Below are 17,702 nucleotides of genomic sequence, written 5' to 3'. Positions count from 1 at the left end.
TATTAAAGACAATTGTTTGTTTGTTACCACGGTCCAGCAATGTAACGTTTGATGAATTTATTTACACCGTAGAAAGCACAATCAATCACGTCGTAAAACGAACGAAAAAAAAATTAAATACCTTAAAAGGACACTGTCAAATATTCTGCATTCCGCTGATTTTTATTTCACGCTTTTGGAGCCATTTTTCCATGGAATGTGCCATATTTGCAATGTTTGCGTACAAACAAAAATCAATTCCAGACAAACCCAAATTTTTATTCAATTGCAACAATTAAATTTTAATATCGGTGATAAACAGTCTCCATTGGTCAACGACAGTGATTATTGCTGTTTACACATTTTTGCACTGAATAATCTTTGTCGTCAATGTACTGATTACATTTTTGTGTTTTTTTGTTTACATCCTCATTTGATGGAATTTATGTAACGTAAGACAAAGTTCCTTTGTACTACTCCAATATTAATAAACTTAGATGAACAATGATTGAATGGGTTATATACGTATTAGATACAATTAGGTATACTTTTTGATAATATAAAAAAAAACATTACATTCTTCAACTATTGTGTAAATTATATAAACTAAGACAAATGTATTGGAAACATTAAAAAATATCTCCAAAGAAATAATTTTTTGCGCCAAAACTGATTTCCATTTGGTTTTGTAAAGCTGTTCGTTAAAAGCTTTATCTTCGTTCAAATTGAGCTTTCATCTTGTAAACGTCTTTGGCGCTGTTTACATTACAGTCTTCAGTTCTTCACGTTACATTTTATCATTACAAACGCGTGTTGCGGGCACGCTATATACTTTTTTCCCCAGTTTCTCCCACTGCCAATAGTGAAACTAGTAATTTGAAGCTAAACATTGCATTTGCAAAACAATTAAGTGACCAACATCAAAGTTTAAAATGTGCTAATGCAATAATTTTATCCGTTACATATTTGATAAACAAGATACCAAGTACTGAAGTCCCGTGATAAACATGTGCGAAACAATTTTTTTCCGGCAATGTTTATGTTATTTACCACGATCTCTACGCACTGACTCACTTTGTAAAGAAATGTAATTATTTCGCATTATCGTAGCACCGCTTCGTCACGGTGCTGTTGGTCGCAAACATTGCACGCCATCCAAGAAACCACGCCCGATGTCTTTCTGGCTACAGCCGAAGCGATACAGGCGCCGAATAGTTGGTGGATTGCTGTTTGCGGCGAGTGTTATTTACGTCGTGTACAGCTGCATCCCGAATACACCGATACACAACTGCTTCCAGATTGTCCATGGCGCTGGTAACGATCTCGTCGACGACGATAGGCTGCTGAACGATGTGCAACAATCCGTACCGCAACCGACGGACGACGGGCGTAATGTGTTCTTTCATGAAACGTCCTGCTCCAAGGACGGTATCGTTAGGCTAAACGCTCGCCAAGCATGTGCCGTCGAATCGGCTGCCCGTGCCAATCCGGACTGGAACATTTACGTGCTGTTTGCCGCACCGGTTGGATTTCGAAACCAAACGGCACAACCCATACTGGATGCGTTGCTCGATTACCGGAACGTACATCTGCGCTTCGTAAACCTAACGACGTACGCCAACGAAACGCCACTGGAAGAGTGGATGGAGAGTGGGGAAATATTTCGCTCGCTGTACATGAACTCACATCTGTCCGATGTAATGCGCTATCTGACCCTGTACAAGTACGGTGGAACGTACCTTGATCTGGACGTAATCGTGCAGAAATCGTTCGAAAAACTCGAACCAAACTATGCTGGTGCCGAATCGGTCCGGTGGGTTGCGGCCGGTGTGATGAACTTTGACCCGAAAGGGCACGGTCACGAGCTGGCGGATATGTGCGTTAGGTAAGTGTTTTACACGCAGCTTGTCCTTCACCTTGCAGTGTGTGTGTTGTAAGTACAATGTACGTTTTCCTTTCAGAGATCTGCTGGCCAACTTCAATGGTAAGGATTGGGGAAACAATGGTCCCGGGGTAGTAACGCGCGTACTGCAAAAGTACTGCCACACTCGCACGACAGTACACATGACACGGGAACGATGTCGCCATTTTACCGTGTACCCAATTAAAACCTTCTACGCGATCGGGTACGAAGATTACAGGCAATTTTTCGAAGAGCAATATCTTGAACAAGCGCTCGCGACACTCAACCAATCGATCGTGGTGCACGTGTGGAACAAGTTTAGTAAGACTCATCCGGTGCAAGTTGGTTCACGAGTGGCATATGGTGTGCTTGCCGAGAAACACTGTCCAAAGGTGTATGCCTCTTGTGGGACCGTTTTTTAACATTTGTGTATTTATTTAATTTTACTCGATTTGATCAATGTTTTAGCCCCCAAAGCATATGTAGATGTTGCAATACAGAAGCCAAATTTCGCACACATGTCTTGAAAGATTGTATCCCATAGCTAGGGAAATGTAACTACCGGTGCCTAATAGTCTACACTGCTCGAACGTACATTATAACGATGAGTCTCATACGTTCATTAATCCATCTGATAAAGCGTTAATTACTACACTGTTTTAATTGCACGCTTGCTTAGAAATTTACTTAAAATAGGAAAAGTAACAAATCAACCACTTTATCGTGATATTCAGGTGCAGCTCATTTACGGGAAAAAGAAACGAATAACAACCTCAGTTAGGATAAAATCACGTCACTTATTTATTGTTATCTCATCTTCACTTTTATACCTACGTATTGATTGCATTTTTCTAGTATTAATAGCAGCTAATTTAATAATCCAACTGAATCCATCGTAGAGCAGCTTTAAGCATTTTTTTTTGTAAAACAGATCCTTTATACAACGCTCTAACATTCCCCAGCATGTTTTCCCTTTGCTGTAAAGCATCTGTTGTGAATGTCGTTATTATTATTTTGGTGTGCTTTTGCAACAATTTGGAACTATCTTTTATTCGACTTTGGTTTCATTCTACCGGGTTATTGCAATAGTTTTGGTGAGCCAGCCATTTCTGACTTACTACACTTAATGTTACTACGTAGTCGGATAGTTAATCCTTGCTATGGTGGAAATTTGATACCGAAGGTCCTACCATGTGGAACCTGCGCCGTTTATCACATACAACATCGGACCGCTCCAACCCGTATCTCAATTAACAATAGAATCGACGTTCCGGATTCAGTAAGGTCAGACCGGCAAATAATGTAAAGTAGAAGTCCCGGAATAAATACTTATTTGTTTCACTTTCAAACCATCGGGAAACAAAATTAAAGATTCAAATTGTTTGAACACCCGGATCGTTATCAATAGGTCAATATAACGTTGGTTTTTTGTAATTTATATTCAATTTTTTATACAAACAATGACCAACCAACCTTCTAGTTTGAGATTAACCTAGAGAAACAAATAAAACATTGTTGTCGATCGATAGTTTGTAATATATGGCATTCAACAGTTCCTTATCGTATCAACACATATCACGTTACATTATCAGTCACTTCCAGCATAATGTAAGTACCCTGTCGGTTTAGAAATGATACTAAATAAAGCTCATTTATCGATTTGTTCCTTTACAAAACAGTCGAAATTGTTGAAAATAAATCATGTCGCGAATGTACTTTCGTGTACCAATTCCAACAAAGCTGTTTAAACAAATCCAATGAAGGTTGCCAACATGTTCCCCCACTCATGCTCAGTTGAACGCTATGCTGAAAAGCGATACATCGATCTTTTCACAATCGTACACCACTTACAATCAGCTGCCGAAAAACTTTGACCACCAGTGAAATGATTTCCAACGCCTTGTTCCGTTTGCTCCGGTATGCCATCTGTGCTTTTCTGATATTTCTACTCTTTCGCTTCGTTCGCCACATTGTACCTAAACAATCGTACAATCCCGCCGAAATGATTAAAGACGATCCGGGCTTTCTACAATCGTACGACACAGACGACGAACTACGCCAGTATAGTAGCATTTACTTCATCGAAACTTCCGCTCCGTTCAAGCGTGTCGTTACAATCGAACCACGGCAAGCGTGTGCGATAGAATCGGCAGCCCGTGCTAATCCACGCAAGAAAGTGATCGTTCTGTTTGCCTCGTGGACCGAAATAACCGATCCCGGACGGTTACGATTTCCCGATCTGCCAACACTCGCTCACCTACGGAACGTTCACTTTCGTTGGCTGAATTTGGAACAGTTTGCCCAAGGTACACCGGTGGAGCAAGTGATTAAATCGGACAAACTCTACCAACGATCAAATGGTGCCGAATATCTGTCCGAAATATTGCGCCTAGTGCTGCTGTACAAATACGGTGGCATCTATCTAGATCTCGATGTGGTGACACTGAAACTGCTCGATTTTTACAATCCGAACTTTTTCGGTGCAGAAACACCGCAGCTCGTCGGTTCATCGGTGATAGGACTGGAACGGCGCGGTTACGGGCAAACGTTTGCAGAAAAATGTCTCAAGTAAGTGATGAAGGGTTTTAATTGCTTTTCGTATTAATCTCTTATTATTAAACTCTTTCCTTCTTTAGTAATTTTAAATACTTTGACAACCAAGACACTGTGCGCAACGGGTCGTTTCTGCTCACCTACCAGATAGTGCAAGAATGCGAAAAACCCACCCTGGAGGAGGTCGTTAACGGTGGTTGCGGTGGATTGTTGGAGGTGTTCACGCAAAACTTCTTCCATCCGTTCGACGAAACGAACGTGAACATAATGTTTGATTCGGGACAGCTGGACGAGGCCAAGCGTAGAATTTCTAAAGCGATGATCATTCACATGCTCCATAGTACCAGCCGAACGATGCGGATCGAGGGCAAAACGACGGGCTATCAAATGATTGCACAAACCTATTGTCCCAGCGTGTACGAAGAAAATACTGACGCTTTTTAGTGTTTTAAAACCTGTAATAGTTTAGAAATATAGTTTTGAATCCTATTTGCAACCAACAACATCAGTAGTATAATCTAAGGGATGTGCAAAGTGAGTAAGAGTGAGCTAGTGAGTTGAAACGTTGTATTGAACGAGTTTCGTTCACTCATCACGAGAAGTTTTAGCGACTCCTTTTTCCACTTACTCTCTCATGAGTGTAAGCATGTAGCCCGTGGTGTGTCGAGTTGCAAAAGGAGCAAATAGCTGAGTTGAAACGAAAATGTGCGGAAAATGTTATTTTTTATTATTTTTTATTCTCTTTTCAATTTAAAGCATTATTTGAGTGAAAAGAAACTTATTGTAACAATTTCGCATTAAAATATATCATTTTTTTTAATTTTGCTATATTGCTCAAAAAATGGTATGGAACTTGGTTCCTCGAATAACTTCTGGCACAGACATCTAAGGGCATGGCCGTCCACGAAGAAAATGTAGCCATTGGTGCCATCTATCGACCACAGTTATAGGCAGTTATCTACCGACAGAGTTATAGGCAAAACTTGGTGCAAAAATGAGCCTTATGAAATTTTCAAATTAGTAATTTTTTTTTAAATTTTCTTAAATTTTTTATTCTTTTTTTATTTAAAACAATATTTGAGTGAAAAGAAACTTATTTCAACCGATTGGCATTCAAATAAATCAATTTAATTTTTTTTGCAAAATTTCTCAAAAAAAACGTAAGGGGTAAGCCTTATGAAATTTTTGAGATGAATTTTTTTTCCGATTTTTTATTCTTTTTTGTGTTTAAAGCATTATTTGAGTGAAAAGAAACTTATTGCAACTAATTCGCATTAAAATAAATCAATTTTTAAATTTTTGCGATATTACTCAAAAAATAAAAGTAAGGCTATTAGGATTTATTAGGCCTTAGGAGATTTATGCCTGGTTTTTTTTTATTACTCCGAAATGAGTCGTTCAACGAACTGACTCCTAATAACGACTCATTCACTCTGAGTTGACTCACTAAAAAGAGTTGTTAATCTCATCGCTAGTATAATCACATGGCCAGCTGCGTAACGCTTCGTAACGCCTGTCATGGCGCCATCGACCCTGCTTTCAAGTTCGTTGCCCATGGCAACCGCCAGACTGTTGTTTATCGACAACATTGAAGTAGCAAAGCATTCGACGAAAAGACACCTCCGTCTCAGTTACAACGCCAAAGACTGTTTTCATCCACATCAATTCATTCATAATCATTCTTCGCTTTTATTTGTTTCTCGAGCCATGTCCGCCAACGAAAACGACCAGGATAATAATCCTGATGTGATACTGGAGAAGCTGTTGCGAAAGGCACGCGCGAAAGAAACGCGCTGGGATCGTATCCGTCGCAAGCACCTGAACAATCTGACCGTGACGTCCAAAACGGTGAAGAAGTTCATCAACATGGACTTTGTCGATGAGAACCAATTACGGTTGCTAATGTCCGGTGAGTGTGCGGGTAGTGGAACGAAACCGATGCTCGATCCATTGCTCGTGATGGACATTCGGCATGAGATGATTCGCCGTAAGGAGGACAAGGTATCTTCAGCTGGAGAAGCGCGCACCAAACCCTCCATTGATCCAGTCAAAGCGTACCAGCAGGAAAATCTGGAAAACCACAACCGTTCGATCGAGTTGACGCTATGTGAGAATGAGCTGAACAAGTTTCGCAAACAGATCGAACAGATGGGCAGTGCCGGACAGGGCAAGAAGACGCAAGTAAGCTCACAGAAGCGAAGTATCTTGTACATAAACATTCCAAAAATTGATAATGGAATGATTTACGAAAGTTTGGAGGAGTGTGAACGATACACAACACACTTTTATCAGAGTGCAATCGAGGGAACTGATCAGCTTTTCGAAGAGATCAAGGATGAACCGTTGGAAGTGTTGAACGAGACTGCTACGATCGAAGAAATTGTTGACCGTGAAGAGCAAGAGGTGCAAAAGGATACCATTGCGGATGAGAACACAAAGGTGGATTTGGTTGTCGAATACCCCCTGAACGGAACGCATCACGAACCGGAAGAAGAGCCTGCCGAACAGGATGAGGATAGCAAGATCGTGCGGTTTGGAAACACCGAAGTGATTACCTTTCCGGCCGACGATTCTTCGTTTTCGCTTGGTTCCGAGTACGATTTTGATGATAACGATCTTTTCCTTGAGTCGCTCGATTCAGACGTGGACGAGTTCGACGAGACGGAATTCCAATCTACGGATAGCACTGCGGAACATTCGGGTGTAAACGAGGAGCCCGGGACGGGCATTAAGCGAGACTCATTGCCAACCGATAGCAGCGAATGTCTCACAATATCCCGGCTCGATACGTCCCAAAGTGGTTCGAAGGACGATGATACCAGTTCTGGCTTTGGCCGTCAAAAGCTGGCCTACAATTACGATGACGAAGAGTCAGAGCTGCTGGAGATTGCACCGTCCGCGGAAAAGCTGTCCAAAATCGATCCGATCGTGGTAAGAAAATGTGACCTAAAGGATTACAGTGAGCTGTGCGTTACGAACTACAAACCCGACCCGGACAGTAAGGATGATCGTGTGGAGCTGACCGAAGAATCTCGCAAAGTGATCAGTAACGCACTGAAGGAGGGCTATCTGCAGAATCACGATCGTGCCGTGCTGAAGCAGTACTTCTTCAAATGGTTGCAGTACACGATCTTGGAGAAAATTTCCAAAGGTGCCGGCGTTACAAGTACTCGCGAGCAGAAGCTAAAGCGTATCAATGACTTTATCAGCAACATCCGGCACAGCCGCAAGAAAGGTTCTATGCGTAGTGGCAAACCTGCCGCGGACGTGGTCCAACCTGCCTCGGTTAAGAAGGAGTACGAGCATCGGCTTAAGGTGCAGCAGGATATTATTGAGCTGCAAAAGCTAAAGCTCGAGCGACAGGAACGTATCATTACGGAGCTGAAGTTGTCCAAGTTTTCCGAGGCGTCCAAAATCTCCAAGATGGAAATACAAAGCGAACTGCTGAAGGCGGCCCGCACCGGACACGTGCGTTTGCGCGCGAAAGCTAAATGCATTCAGATTGTGGGAAACATTAAGGCGGACACCTCGGAGGAGGATGAAATGCGTAAGCTGCAGGCCCAGGGATTGATGATACCGAAGTTTCTGGCCAAAATGCAGCAGCGTGCGCTCGAGCGTAGCCAGCGCCACCAGGAGGCCAAAGAGCGCCGGATGCGGTTGGAGAAAGAGCGCGAGAATGCAAAGCAGGCGGCCGAAGAAGCGAAACGCCAGGAGGATGAGGATGCCCGGAAACGTCGCTATCGGGAGATGCGTGAAAAGCGCAAGTTGGAAAAGCTGCAAAAGATTATCCGCGAGCAGGAACGGCAGGCATGGATCGCAAACAATCAGATTGCGAAGGAGTTCCGATTGCTGAAGTTGAAGCGATTTGGAATGCATTCGTTCAAGCTGCTGCTGGGCATACGGCACGAGAATGAGCGGCGTTCGATTGCGTACCGAAGACGATACTACAAGCGCAAATACTTCCGAAAATGGTGGTCCCACACGAATGCTCTCTGGGAGAGTAAGAAAGCACTGGCCGATGGGTTGCATGAGGTCAAACTTTACCGCTTGACTGTACGACACTGGAAAATGGTAAGTGATATGGTTTTGTTACGAATGGCAACAACTTTTAATGTAATTATTTTCCCAACCTCTTTCAGTACATGTATGAACAACGCAGCAAGCTGCAGGTAGCGATCGATTGGTACGAAATGCGGATGAGTGAGAAGGTCATTTCAATATGGATCGGAAAGACGAAACAATCGTTGATGATACTCCAGGGCAAGATATCCCACGCTGCTTCACACTACGAATGGTAAGCGAGATGAATTCCTCTTTTCTATAACCTCCACAACACTCACCATGAACTGCCCTCGTTCCATTCCCATGCATTCAGGCAACTCAAGTGGAAAGTCTTCGAACGATGGCAACGTTTGCACATTATTCTGCGCATCGAGAAGGAAACGGAAATGCGTCGCCAGCGTTGGCGCATGAAAATTTGGGAGCTGCTGCCGGACTACAAACCGATCGAGGAGGATATGTAACGGAACCACCAGGCGTCTTCTTAAACAAGTCTGATCTTTTTACCATTTTACACCCATAGGGATATACCTACTCCTTTTGCTAGTCGATTTTGTAATCCCTTTTCGATTCCCACAACGCAAATCACAACCAACCCAACCCGATGTACGATCGTGTAGGACTGTTTTTTTAATAGACTTTACGCGTAAAATATACACCGTTTTTGACCACATTCTTCGTACATGAAGCTAGAAAAGACACAGTCGGAGTTGTGTGCATTCGTGTTTTCCATTGTTTTTTGTGGTGCGATTTCGTGCCCGCCTCTACTACTCGTCCATCTGCTCGTTCAGTTGTGCCAAGAGAGCGGCCCGTTGCGATTCCAGCTCCGATTCACTCAGTGCTGCATCGTCCGCCATTTTGGACGATCTGCTTCCACCCCGGCTTCGACGACCTTCGTCCAGCGGACTGCGAATCCGACCACCGCTACTGGCCCGGCTGATCGATCGGGACGTTCGGCGTTTGTCCTTTTTCTTTTTATCTTTCTTTTTCTGCATGAAAGAGGGAAAAGCAAGTGTGCAATAGATAAGATAACTTGTCTGTTAATATCGAATTAGAGTGCATACCTTTTTCTTTTCTATCTCCGGCGAGGGTGTCCGTGAACGTGACGCAACACCACCACCACCACCACCACCATTCTTCTCCATTACAAGCACTTCTTCGTACGAGGGTGATCGGGACGGTTTACGATGGTGCTTTTTCTTCTTTTTCCGCTTACGATCTAACCGTTCGCTACCGTGATGATCGTTATGATGGTGCAACGGTTCCTCGTGCAGTTCGTGCTCACTCTCCGACAGATCACTCGCCGTCAGTGGAGTTCGCGAGCGGGATCGACGCTTCTTCTTCGATGATGGTTTTTCATACTCAATATCTGAAGCTTCCGATAGCTGGGAAAAGGAAAAAGGAATCGTTAACCTTCGTTCAAGAAATGATTCACAATCAAACACTTACCGATTTCGATGAGGATCGAGATTTTTTCTTGTGCTTTCGGCTCTTTTTCGACTTTTTCGAGCGTGAATGATGGTGGCTACACGAGTCCTCCGTCTCTTTCACAAAGTCATCCCACAACCGCTCGACCTTATCCTCCTTCTCGTACAGCTCGTACACCTCGCGATCAATCACGAGCTTCTGAGCCGTCTCCCAGCTGTCCACCATGGACAGACCGGCCTCTATCCATACACCCTTCAGCTCGTTCTCCAGCTTCCGGATGCGGCGTGTTTCCTCCTTTAATCGTTCCTTCTCCGCCGCAACCGCTTTCTCGAGCAGCGAATTGTATGTCAGCTTCACGTTACCAGCATCGAGCGTTGCCGATCGCTTATCCTCACACACGACCGTCGCAAAGTCCTCGAACGTGGTAATCCGGACGACGATAAATTCCTTCTCCTTGAGAATCTCTTTTATAATCTTCTTTTCGTCGTGGAATCTTGCTTTCAAATTTTCTACGTAAAATTTAAACAAATCCAAGGGCGTCGAACCGGGTTGACCGAGCATGGCCGAGAAGCGCAAATCGGCCGATATGAGCGGGTACAGTTCCACCCAGAGCGACATCGAGGTCAGTTTTCCCTCCTCGTGCAGTGTGTCCAACAGGGCAAGAAACTGATCGCGGTTTTTGCGCTGCTGACGTTTTAGCCGCTTCTTTTCACGCTCCTTCTCTTCGTCCTCTTCACGCTCCAGCCCGCGGATGTGTTCCTCGAACACGATCAGTGCATCCTCCTTGTCCATGCCGAGCAGATTGACGTCGTTCTTGAAGGATGCATTGTCCAGCAGCATGACCTGCGCTTCCGACCACGTCGTCTGGTACGTGACGGTGGTCATCGCTTCGAGCAGTTCGCCCAGTACGCGCATGTTCCGCTTCTTCATCACGCGCGCTTCCTCCTTTTCCCGCTTGGCTAGGTTAAAAATGCAATCTTCGTAGATATCGCGCCGGTCCTGGTCCGGCACCGATTTCCACACGTCCAGGTTGGCAAACAGTTCGTCGCACCGGTAAAACTTGAGCGTGGAGTTCATCTTGTCCGACGACATGAGGAACTTCTCCAGCTCTTCCTTCGACTTTTTCGCCTTCAGTCGCTGTTCCTCGCGTTCGTCTTTTAGCTTCTGCGTTTTGTACGCATTGAACGCTTGCTTTTTTTCACTAAGCTTCTTGAACACGTTGAACTTCGGGTCCTTCTGAATGATTTTCACGCACTGCTCCCAGGACGAGCTGGAGGGTATGTTTCTCTCCTTCAGGAACTCCTTGAACGCTTCGATCGCTTCCTTTTTATCCTTAAACTCCATTGCCGGCTCCTCGTCCGTTTGGCCCGGTTGCGATTCATCGTCTCGCTTGTCAATCGGATCGTCCGGGACTTCTATTGCGGCCAATGTCGCCGCCATCGCTTGATCTAGCGCGGACGAAGAATTTTCGGCCGATCCAGGTGTTACACCGGAGAGTGCTCCTAGTCCGACTGATACCTCGCTAACGGTCGCGGGTAAGGTGCTGGATGAAACTGCCGCCGGTGCACCAGCAAGGGCCGGTGAAACGACGGGCAGCACAACGGACTGCATCAGCATGTTGCCGGCCATGGCGGATGTTTTTAAAGCGGCTGCTTTGGCCGCTTCGGCTGCTGCCTGTTCGGCGGCGACCTTCTCTTTCAGTTCAAGATATTCCGGCGGCGCTACCCATTGTGATTCCTTCGTGGCCGTGTTGTGATAGTACAGCTTGCCCGTATCCGACCGGTACTCCTTCCATGGGCATTGGCTCAGCTGCTTTTCGGCCGGTGTTTTCAGCTCGTCCGGTTTCTCCCACAAACTCTGCTTGGTGATACTGTTGTAATAGTACGTGCGGCCCTCGGGTGTTTTGTGTTCCGACCATTCGTTCACGATTCCCGCCGTCAGTGGTGCGCCAGGTGGAACGGCAGTGGCAGTCTGGTCAACGATTGATCCATTGGCCGCTGCAGCAGCAGCAGCGGCAAGGGCTACTGCTGTGGCTACAGGAGGACCACCTGCACCCCCACCGGGACCACCAAAACCCGGCGGGGGAATGTTAAAGTGTGACACCAACGACGGTGCGAACGGCTGGGCACCGGCCAACGGTGGCACCGACATGTTGCTGGTATGGAGGGGATGTCCCTGGCCCAGGGCTTCAACACCGAAACCGAAAATACAGAGCTCGGCCTTTGCACAGCAGTTGCGTGTTTTATTTTTTACTTTCGTCCGCGAAAAAGTCGTCCCGTCCCGATTTTCCACTCTTGACAGATTGCTTGCAGGGTTGCATCAGAGCTTGTGTTTTGCCTTCGCACTACTGTCGGCCTGCTGGTCATCGAGATGACATTTACTGGCGTTGACTTTAAAATCAAATAGCAGAGAAACAATAGAGTAATAATAATAAACTCTTCCAGATTCATGCAAATACTTCATGAATTTATTTAATTGCTAATAATAGAGGGCGTCAATAATTTGTCACCATATAAACTATATGGGAAAAGAAAATATGACCACAAATGGTCATATTTGGCAACGCATCACCACCGTGCTACAGTACCGACCGTTGAACACTGCATCATAAACGTTTCTTCATCGACCGGCAACCTTTTGTTTGTGTTTTTTTCGCCCACAAGAGAAAGAAAGCGACAGAGAGAGAGAGAGCGCGCTAGAGAGCGCGGAGGGTGTCCGAAATAAAGTCAAACATCTTCGTTCCCGGGAGCATGAGATCATACTATAGTGAGGCTGATTTTTATGATTACGATCCCCGCACCGATATCGATCCACTGTGCTGTTGTGAGTTTTTCGATCGAAACAATGAGCGCAACCATCTGCTGGTAACGTGCTGCAGTTGCTGTTGTTGGCCGCAAAGTGCATCCGTGCCCGAATCGAATACGACCGGGTAAGTAAAAAGGCTACTGACCCGGGTGGTGCATAGTGCAAGCGCATTCCAGACCCCCATTTCCTTTTACGATTGAAACTGCACATTCGTATCTTTCCCTTCCCTTAGTTGCACGGTCTTACCGAAACGGGTTCTAGCGATAGCAGAAAGAAAGGAACGAAGAGACCCATAAAACCGAGTGCCAGTCGTGTATGCAATAAAACGCCAAGTTACCCAAGGGAAGGAATTGATCGGTTTTGGTGGGGGACATAGCAGAATTGATTTTCCAGCGATATAGTGACGGAGTACAGTACTGCCCAAGCAGTTTCTTTCGACGCGTTTGTGCATACATGTGTGTGTATGTGCGGTCATACACTCCTCACCAGTGGTGCATCATCGGTGCAGTCACATTCCTAAGCCGGCGACGACGCTCTTGCTGCTGAGAATAGAATTGCTTCACAGTTCCATTTGTGCTCATCTTCAGTCAACATCGTGTCGTTGTTCCCGATATTACAGTACGTTGGCAAAGTTTGCCATATTCACTCGAGAGCCTCTTCCGGCAAAACGGTTTTAGATTCCGATAACACGTTCCCGTAGAAACGAGGGTAAATATTGTGAATTAAGAACAAACAAACGCTATCTTCAAACTCTTTCTCCTATCGTTACATTCTACTATCAATCTGCTGCTGTATTCCATCAATCGGAATGTTTTTTTTTTGTTGTATCTGTGTGGCCCTTGCGGTTCATAATTCTATGCACTAATAGCTTCCATTTTTTCATCCCTATCCGTAGCAAACTGACCGAAAAAACAGTTCGAAACATGCTGCTTACGTTCCAGGACCGTTTGCGCATTCCATGGCGGGGTGGCGCAAAGCAAATTACGCTCGACAGTGTGATCACGCTGGTGGCACTGATCGCGACACTGATGATGACGGCGATTAGCTTTCAGTTCTGCTTGTTCATCTTTTCCTTTATTCCGATGATATTGATGTATATGAAGCGATTTTGTGGCCTGATTCATTCGAAGTAAGAAGTGCATTGGAAAGTAAGAAAATGGACACGAATAATGTTTTTTGCTTTAACACCTCGCTTCGTTTTAGGACAAAATTTTTCATTGTATGGTTTTTCGGCAGCTGCGTGTATCTGTTGGCTTTGTTCGAACTGACCGTGCCGTTGCTGGAAATACTGCCCCAGGAAAACATTAGCTTGGTCGTACTGATGACGCTTGGCTTTCTGTGTCTGTTCAAGGCAAAGCAACGGGCCGCAATCGGTGATTTGGCCGGTCTGCCAGACGTGAACGGCGGACAGCTGGAGAATTGTAAGGGCCCGAAAGACACACAGGTGGTTATGTTTTCCGATCGTGATGATTCGGATGAGGGTTCGACCGATACGGAAATAGGCCGGTTGGCGTGCCAGCTGTGCCGTAAGTACGTGCCCCCTAGAACGTACCACTGCAAGGTTTGTTCGGTCTGTATGGTGCGGCAAGATCATCACAATGTGTGGCTAAACTGTTGCATTGGCAAATCGAACCATCGGTTGTATCTGGCTGGCTGTTTATTCACACTGATGGCGTTGGTCGTGTTTGCCAATCTATCCATGACGGCCGTTTGTCGCCCGACTCCGGTCTTTACCCTGTACGGAGTGATCGTGATGATGCCGGATGACTGTAACGACATATTTTTCCAATACGAGTAAGCTACATTCAATGGGAAACTAGCGAGATTGTTGTGGAGAATAAAAAGATAATTTTGTTTCTTATTTTTTCTAGCATTGCACTGTGCTTCACAGGATCGTTGTACGCCCTAATGATGGCTACATTTTTAACCATTGCCATATTGAAACAGGTATGTATGCTAAACCGTAATTGTGTTTCCAAATTTCAAACCTTAATTGTGTTTGTGTTTCTACTTCAGATCTGCTTCATTTCCTTTGGCTTCTCCTTCGACGAGTGGCGCCGCGGAGATCACGTGAAACGACGGAATTGCTTCTGGAATTGGAAAGCCTTTTGCCTTGGTCAGTAAATGGCAACTTACTTACTTTCCTATCATATCCATTGCATACTCACGCAACACTGTAGAGTGTGCCGTATATTAGGTTGTCCTTACAAACACTGTATTGGGTTTCCCCTTAAGCTGCATAGGTTCGATCGCGGATCGATGTTTTCCTACGTAAGCGTACCGGATAGTGTGGCGTTACTTCCGGATTCAGTTACTCGTAGGCAGCTTGTAGACGTTAAGCAAAACTTTTGTCTCACACTTAATAATTACTATGAGGATGATATTGTTTACATAGAAGTACGATTTTTGAATATGATTCCTATACTAATACTAACCCCCAAAAAAAAACACATACGATTACAATACGAAACCGAATATGGATGCAGCTTGAGTAGTACTGTTGTTGCGTGTCATTTGTTTTGTTTTGGGCGTCATTCAGGACATTCGGAACAACTGCAAAACACCAATCAAAGGCGAAGGATATGCTGTATTGCGCATTAAATCTAGCTCTTGTTGCCGGTTGACAAAAAAAAGTCTTAACGTAGCAGTAGGACCCCCTATCCGCAGATGAAACGGGCGTGATTTACTAACATGAAATGTTAAAACGATAAGTAGGATAAGAATTGCACAATAAAATTTTTAAACTCATAAATTTACGTTTTCTGGGGTGTTTCCGGTGGTGTATTTGATAAAACGGCGCAGGCCCAAATGGGAGGACTGGGGTTCAAATCCCATCCGGACCGTCTCCCCGTAGCATTGGACTGACTATCCTGCTACGCGGTAAAATAAGTCTTGATACGGGCAGGCCGAGCAAGAAGAAGAAATTTACGTTTCCTTCCTTTCGCTTCGGAACGGGTTTTATAAAGGAAAAGGTCATACACATTGTTTGCTTAGTGATTCACTTCAGCAGCAGCTGCGATAGCGAACACGAGAACAACGAGACTTTATTCCAGTAGAGTTTCGGTGCAAAGCAAATGCACTTCCTAAATGCATCCAGCGGTTGTTTTTTTTTGTAATAGAGGGAACTGAGTAAATTTGAAATAAATTAGACGACGACGGTTTCAACGGTTGTGGGTCATTACATTGTCGCGTAGAGTAGATTATTCCGATTATACGTTTAAATTATGCTGCCGTTCCGGATTTCTTCTCGCCACCCTTCTTGCCACCCTTTTTCGCTTCAGCAGCCGCCTGTTCTACGTCGATCGGAGCTGGCTTGACGAACGGAATTTCCTCGCGATACTTCTCTGGCATGTACTTTTGAAGCACTTCCGGGACCTTTACAAACGAAAAGAAAACGATTATTAAAACAAAAAAGAATAAGTTGCACTTGAGGGCGCTTTTTCGTGCCATACCTTTACACCCGTTTCCGTTTGATGCGTTTCGAGGATGGCGCAGATGACGCGCGTTGTTGCGCACATGGTCGCGTTCAGCATGTGCACATAGTCAACGGCGGCATTCATCTTCTTCGTTTGACCGTAGCGTACGAGTAGCCGACGGGCCTGATAGTCCAAACAGTTGCTGCACGATACCAACTCTCTGAATGCGCCCGAACCCGCGAACCACGCTTCCAGATCGAGCTTTTTCGCTGCGGCATGATTAAGCGCACCGGACACGATGTTGACCACACGGTACGGAATGCCAAGCGACTGACAGAACGCTTCCGCATTGCCAATCATTTCGTCCATCATCTCCCACGATTTGTTGTCGTGCGGCGAGGTCAGCACGAACTGTTCCACCTTCTCGAACTGGTGCACCCGGAAGATGCCCCTGGTGTCACGTCCGTGCGAACCAACTTCCTGCCGGAAGCAGGTGGAAAGCCCGGCGTACTTTATCGGCAGTGAAGCTTCCGGTACCCATTCATCCCGATGGTAGGCGGCAATTGGTTGTTCCGAGGTCGCGATCAGATACTTTTCGTCCGCCACTGTGCCATCTTCGGCACGTTCGCTACCCTTACCGACCACCTTGTACAGTTCCTCGTCGAACTGTGACAGCTGGGCCACCTCCTGCATCACTTCCTTGCGCATAAAGAACGGTGTGTACAGCGGTGTGTATCCCTTGGCGTAGAGACTGTGCAGTGCGTGCTGGATCAGAGCCTGCTCCAGAAATACGGCCGCCCCGGTAAGAAAGTATCCACGTCCACCGGACACTACGGCACCCTTGTCCCCGTTCATACCGTCGATCATTACGATCAGATCGACATGCGAGTACTTTAGCCGCGTCTCACAGTTCCCGAACGTGCGCTCCACCCGGTTCTCATCCTCGTCGTTGCTGACGGGCACACTGTCGTGCAGATGGTTGCCCACCTCGCGCAATGCGGCATTACGATTCGCCTCCACCTCCTTCATTTGCTGCTCGTTCTCCACTACTGCCTGATCGATCAGCGTGCGGACCTTCTTGATCTGGTTCACGGTCAGCTCTTTCAGCGAGTTCAACTGCATCTCGCGCAGCTGATCCTCCACCTCTTTCGGGACCGGTTCGTTCTCGTCACCTTGCGGTTCTTTCTTTTTCATCTTGTCGCCAATTTCCTTGCTGCAGAGATTCTTCAGTTTGTTGTAATTGTCCATGTTGAAGCGACACCGGCGCCACTCCTTATCCTGCTCGATGACTGTCTCGACCAGTGCCACATCCTTGAATCGCTTCGTTTGGTTCTCCTTGATCTTCTCCGGATCGTGACCCTTGTCGCTACGGAATAGATCCAAATCTAGCACCATCTTTACGGATTACAAAGAAACTATGCCGGCAAGAGTTATTTCTCGAAAACTGTGGGCTCCTGGCCGGATGATGAAACTTTTCTGCCAATGGTATCGAGAATGCCGCAACGCCGTATAGCAATCCACAGTGCAGTGCTTTGCAATAAACGTGGCTGACATGCCTA

The 17,702-nt window shown here is 45.7% G+C and overlaps 6 protein-coding genes across 6 annotated transcripts; 4 read left to right on the top strand and 2 right to left on the bottom strand.

Moving 5' to 3' along the window:
- Positions 1 to 770: 770 nt before the first annotated feature.
- Positions 771 to 5,138, top strand: LOC125774988 (uncharacterized). The gene is made up of 4 exons (XM_049445368.1): positions 771 to 1,864; positions 1,941 to 2,301; positions 3,693 to 4,450; positions 4,519 to 5,138. The coding sequence occupies exons 1-4, from the start codon at positions 1,152 to 1,154 to the stop codon at positions 4,877 to 4,879; spliced, it is 2,193 nt and encodes a 730-aa protein (XP_049301325.1). The 5' UTR covers positions 771 to 1,151; the 3' UTR covers positions 4,880 to 5,138.
- Positions 5,139 to 5,811: 673 nt separating this feature from the next.
- LOC125766020 (uncharacterized) lies at positions 5,812 to 8,969 on the top strand. The gene is made up of 3 exons (XM_049431594.1): positions 5,812 to 8,506; positions 8,575 to 8,729; positions 8,811 to 8,969. The coding sequence occupies exons 1-3, from the start codon at positions 5,954 to 5,956 to the stop codon at positions 8,956 to 8,958; spliced, it is 2,856 nt and encodes a 951-aa protein (XP_049287551.1). The 5' UTR covers positions 5,812 to 5,953; the 3' UTR covers positions 8,959 to 8,969.
- A 132-nt stretch (positions 8,970 to 9,101) lies between these two features.
- On the bottom strand, positions 9,102 to 12,252 carry LOC125766021 (pre-mRNA-processing factor 40 homolog A). The gene is made up of 3 exons (XM_049431597.1): positions 9,944 to 12,252; positions 9,559 to 9,879; positions 9,102 to 9,483 (listed from the first exon to the last, which is right to left on the bottom strand). The coding sequence occupies exons 1-3, from the start codon at positions 12,071 to 12,073 to the stop codon at positions 9,262 to 9,264; spliced, it is 2,673 nt and encodes an 890-aa protein (XP_049287554.1). The 5' UTR covers positions 12,074 to 12,252; the 3' UTR covers positions 9,102 to 9,261.
- A 342-nt stretch (positions 12,253 to 12,594) lies between these two features.
- LOC125764068 (uncharacterized) lies at positions 12,595 to 13,072 on the top strand. Its single transcript, XM_049427898.1, has 2 exons — positions 12,595 to 12,851; positions 12,960 to 13,072. The coding sequence occupies exons 1-2, from the start codon at positions 12,673 to 12,675 to the stop codon at positions 13,021 to 13,023; spliced, it is 243 nt and encodes an 80-aa protein (XP_049283855.1). The 5' UTR covers positions 12,595 to 12,672; the 3' UTR covers positions 13,024 to 13,072.
- A 223-nt stretch (positions 13,073 to 13,295) lies between these two features.
- On the top strand, positions 13,296 to 15,479 carry LOC125764064 (palmitoyltransferase ZDHHC23-B). The gene is made up of 5 exons (XM_049427892.1): positions 13,296 to 13,435; positions 13,623 to 13,856; positions 13,931 to 14,521; positions 14,599 to 14,674; positions 14,744 to 15,479. The coding sequence occupies exons 2-5, from the start codon at positions 13,651 to 13,653 to the stop codon at positions 14,849 to 14,851; spliced, it is 981 nt and encodes a 326-aa protein (XP_049283849.1). The 5' UTR covers positions 13,296 to 13,435; positions 13,623 to 13,650; the 3' UTR covers positions 14,852 to 15,479.
- Positions 15,480 to 15,709: 230 nt separating this feature from the next.
- LOC125764059 (serine--tRNA ligase, cytoplasmic) lies at positions 15,710 to 17,699 on the bottom strand. The gene is made up of 2 exons (XM_049427888.1): positions 16,180 to 17,699; positions 15,710 to 16,102 (listed from the first exon to the last, which is right to left on the bottom strand). The coding sequence occupies exons 1-2, from the start codon at positions 17,536 to 17,538 to the stop codon at positions 15,950 to 15,952; spliced, it is 1,512 nt and encodes a 503-aa protein (XP_049283845.1). The 5' UTR covers positions 17,539 to 17,699; the 3' UTR covers positions 15,710 to 15,949.
- Positions 17,700 to 17,702: the final 3 nt, after the last annotated feature.

Source organism: Anopheles funestus, chromosome 2RL, assembly GCF_943734845.2.
Source record: "Anopheles funestus chromosome 2RL, idAnoFuneDA-416_04, whole genome shotgun sequence".
NCBI classification, from domain to species: Eukaryota; Metazoa; Arthropoda; class Insecta; order Diptera; family Culicidae; genus Anopheles; species Anopheles funestus.
Note: the sequence above shows the minus strand (reverse complement) of the source record. Positions and strands in the feature narration are given on the sequence as shown.

Excerpts from the sequence above, each read along its gene's own strand:
- LOC125766020 (XM_049431594.1), top strand. The coding sequence starts at position 5,954 with ATGGCGCCATCGACCCTGCTTTCAAGTTCGTTGCCCATGGCAACCGCC. Across the intron at positions 8,507-8,574 it reads CTGTACGACACTGGAAAATG|TACATGTATGAACAACGCAG; the intron begins GTAAGTGATATG and ends AACCTCTTTCAG. Across the intron at positions 8,730-8,810 it reads GCTGCTTCACACTACGAATG|GCAACTCAAGTGGAAAGTCT; the intron begins GTAAGCGAGATG and ends CCATGCATTCAG.
- LOC125764064 (XM_049427892.1), top strand. The coding sequence starts at position 13,651 with ATGCTGCTTACGTTCCAGGACCGTTTGCGCATTCCATGGCGGGGTGGC. Across the intron at positions 13,857-13,930 it reads TGTGGCCTGATTCATTCGAA|GACAAAATTTTTCATTGTAT; the intron begins GTAAGAAGTGCA and ends GCTTCGTTTTAG. Across the intron at positions 14,675-14,743 it reads CCATTGCCATATTGAAACAG|ATCTGCTTCATTTCCTTTGG; the intron begins GTATGTATGCTA and ends TTTCTACTTCAG.
- LOC125774988 (XM_049445368.1), top strand. The coding sequence starts at position 1,152 with ATGTCTTTCTGGCTACAGCCGAAGCGATACAGGCGCCGAATAGTTGGT. Across the intron at positions 1,865-1,940 it reads CTGGCGGATATGTGCGTTAG|AGATCTGCTGGCCAACTTCA; the intron begins GTAAGTGTTTTA and ends TTTTCCTTTCAG. Across the intron at positions 2,302-3,692 it reads CCTCTTGTGGGACCGTTTTT|AAAGCGATACATCGATCTTT; the intron begins TAACATTTGTGT and ends ACGCTATGCTGA.
- LOC125766021 (XM_049431597.1), bottom strand. The coding sequence starts at position 12,073 with ATGTCGGTGCCACCGTTGGCCGGTGCCCAGCCGTTCGCACCGTCGTTG. Across the intron at positions 9,880-9,943 it reads CTCGATCCTCATCGAAATCG|CTATCGGAAGCTTCAGATAT; the intron begins GTAAGTGTTTGA and ends TCCTTTTCCCAG. Across the intron at positions 9,484-9,558 it reads CGGAGATAGAAAAGAAAAAG|AAAAAGAAAGATAAAAAGAA; the intron begins GTATGCACTCTA and ends TCTTTCATGCAG.
- LOC125764068 (XM_049427898.1), top strand. The coding sequence starts at position 12,673 with ATGAGATCATACTATAGTGAGGCTGATTTTTATGATTACGATCCCCGC. Across the intron at positions 12,852-12,959 it reads CCCGAATCGAATACGACCGG|TTGCACGGTCTTACCGAAAC; the intron begins GTAAGTAAAAAG and ends CCCTTCCCTTAG.
- LOC125764059 (XM_049427888.1), bottom strand. The coding sequence starts at position 17,538 with ATGGTGCTAGATTTGGATCTATTCCGTAGCGACAAGGGTCACGATCCG. Across the intron at positions 16,103-16,179 it reads AAACGGAAACGGGTGTAAAG|GTCCCGGAAGTGCTTCAAAA; the intron begins GTATGGCACGAA and ends TCGTTTGTAAAG.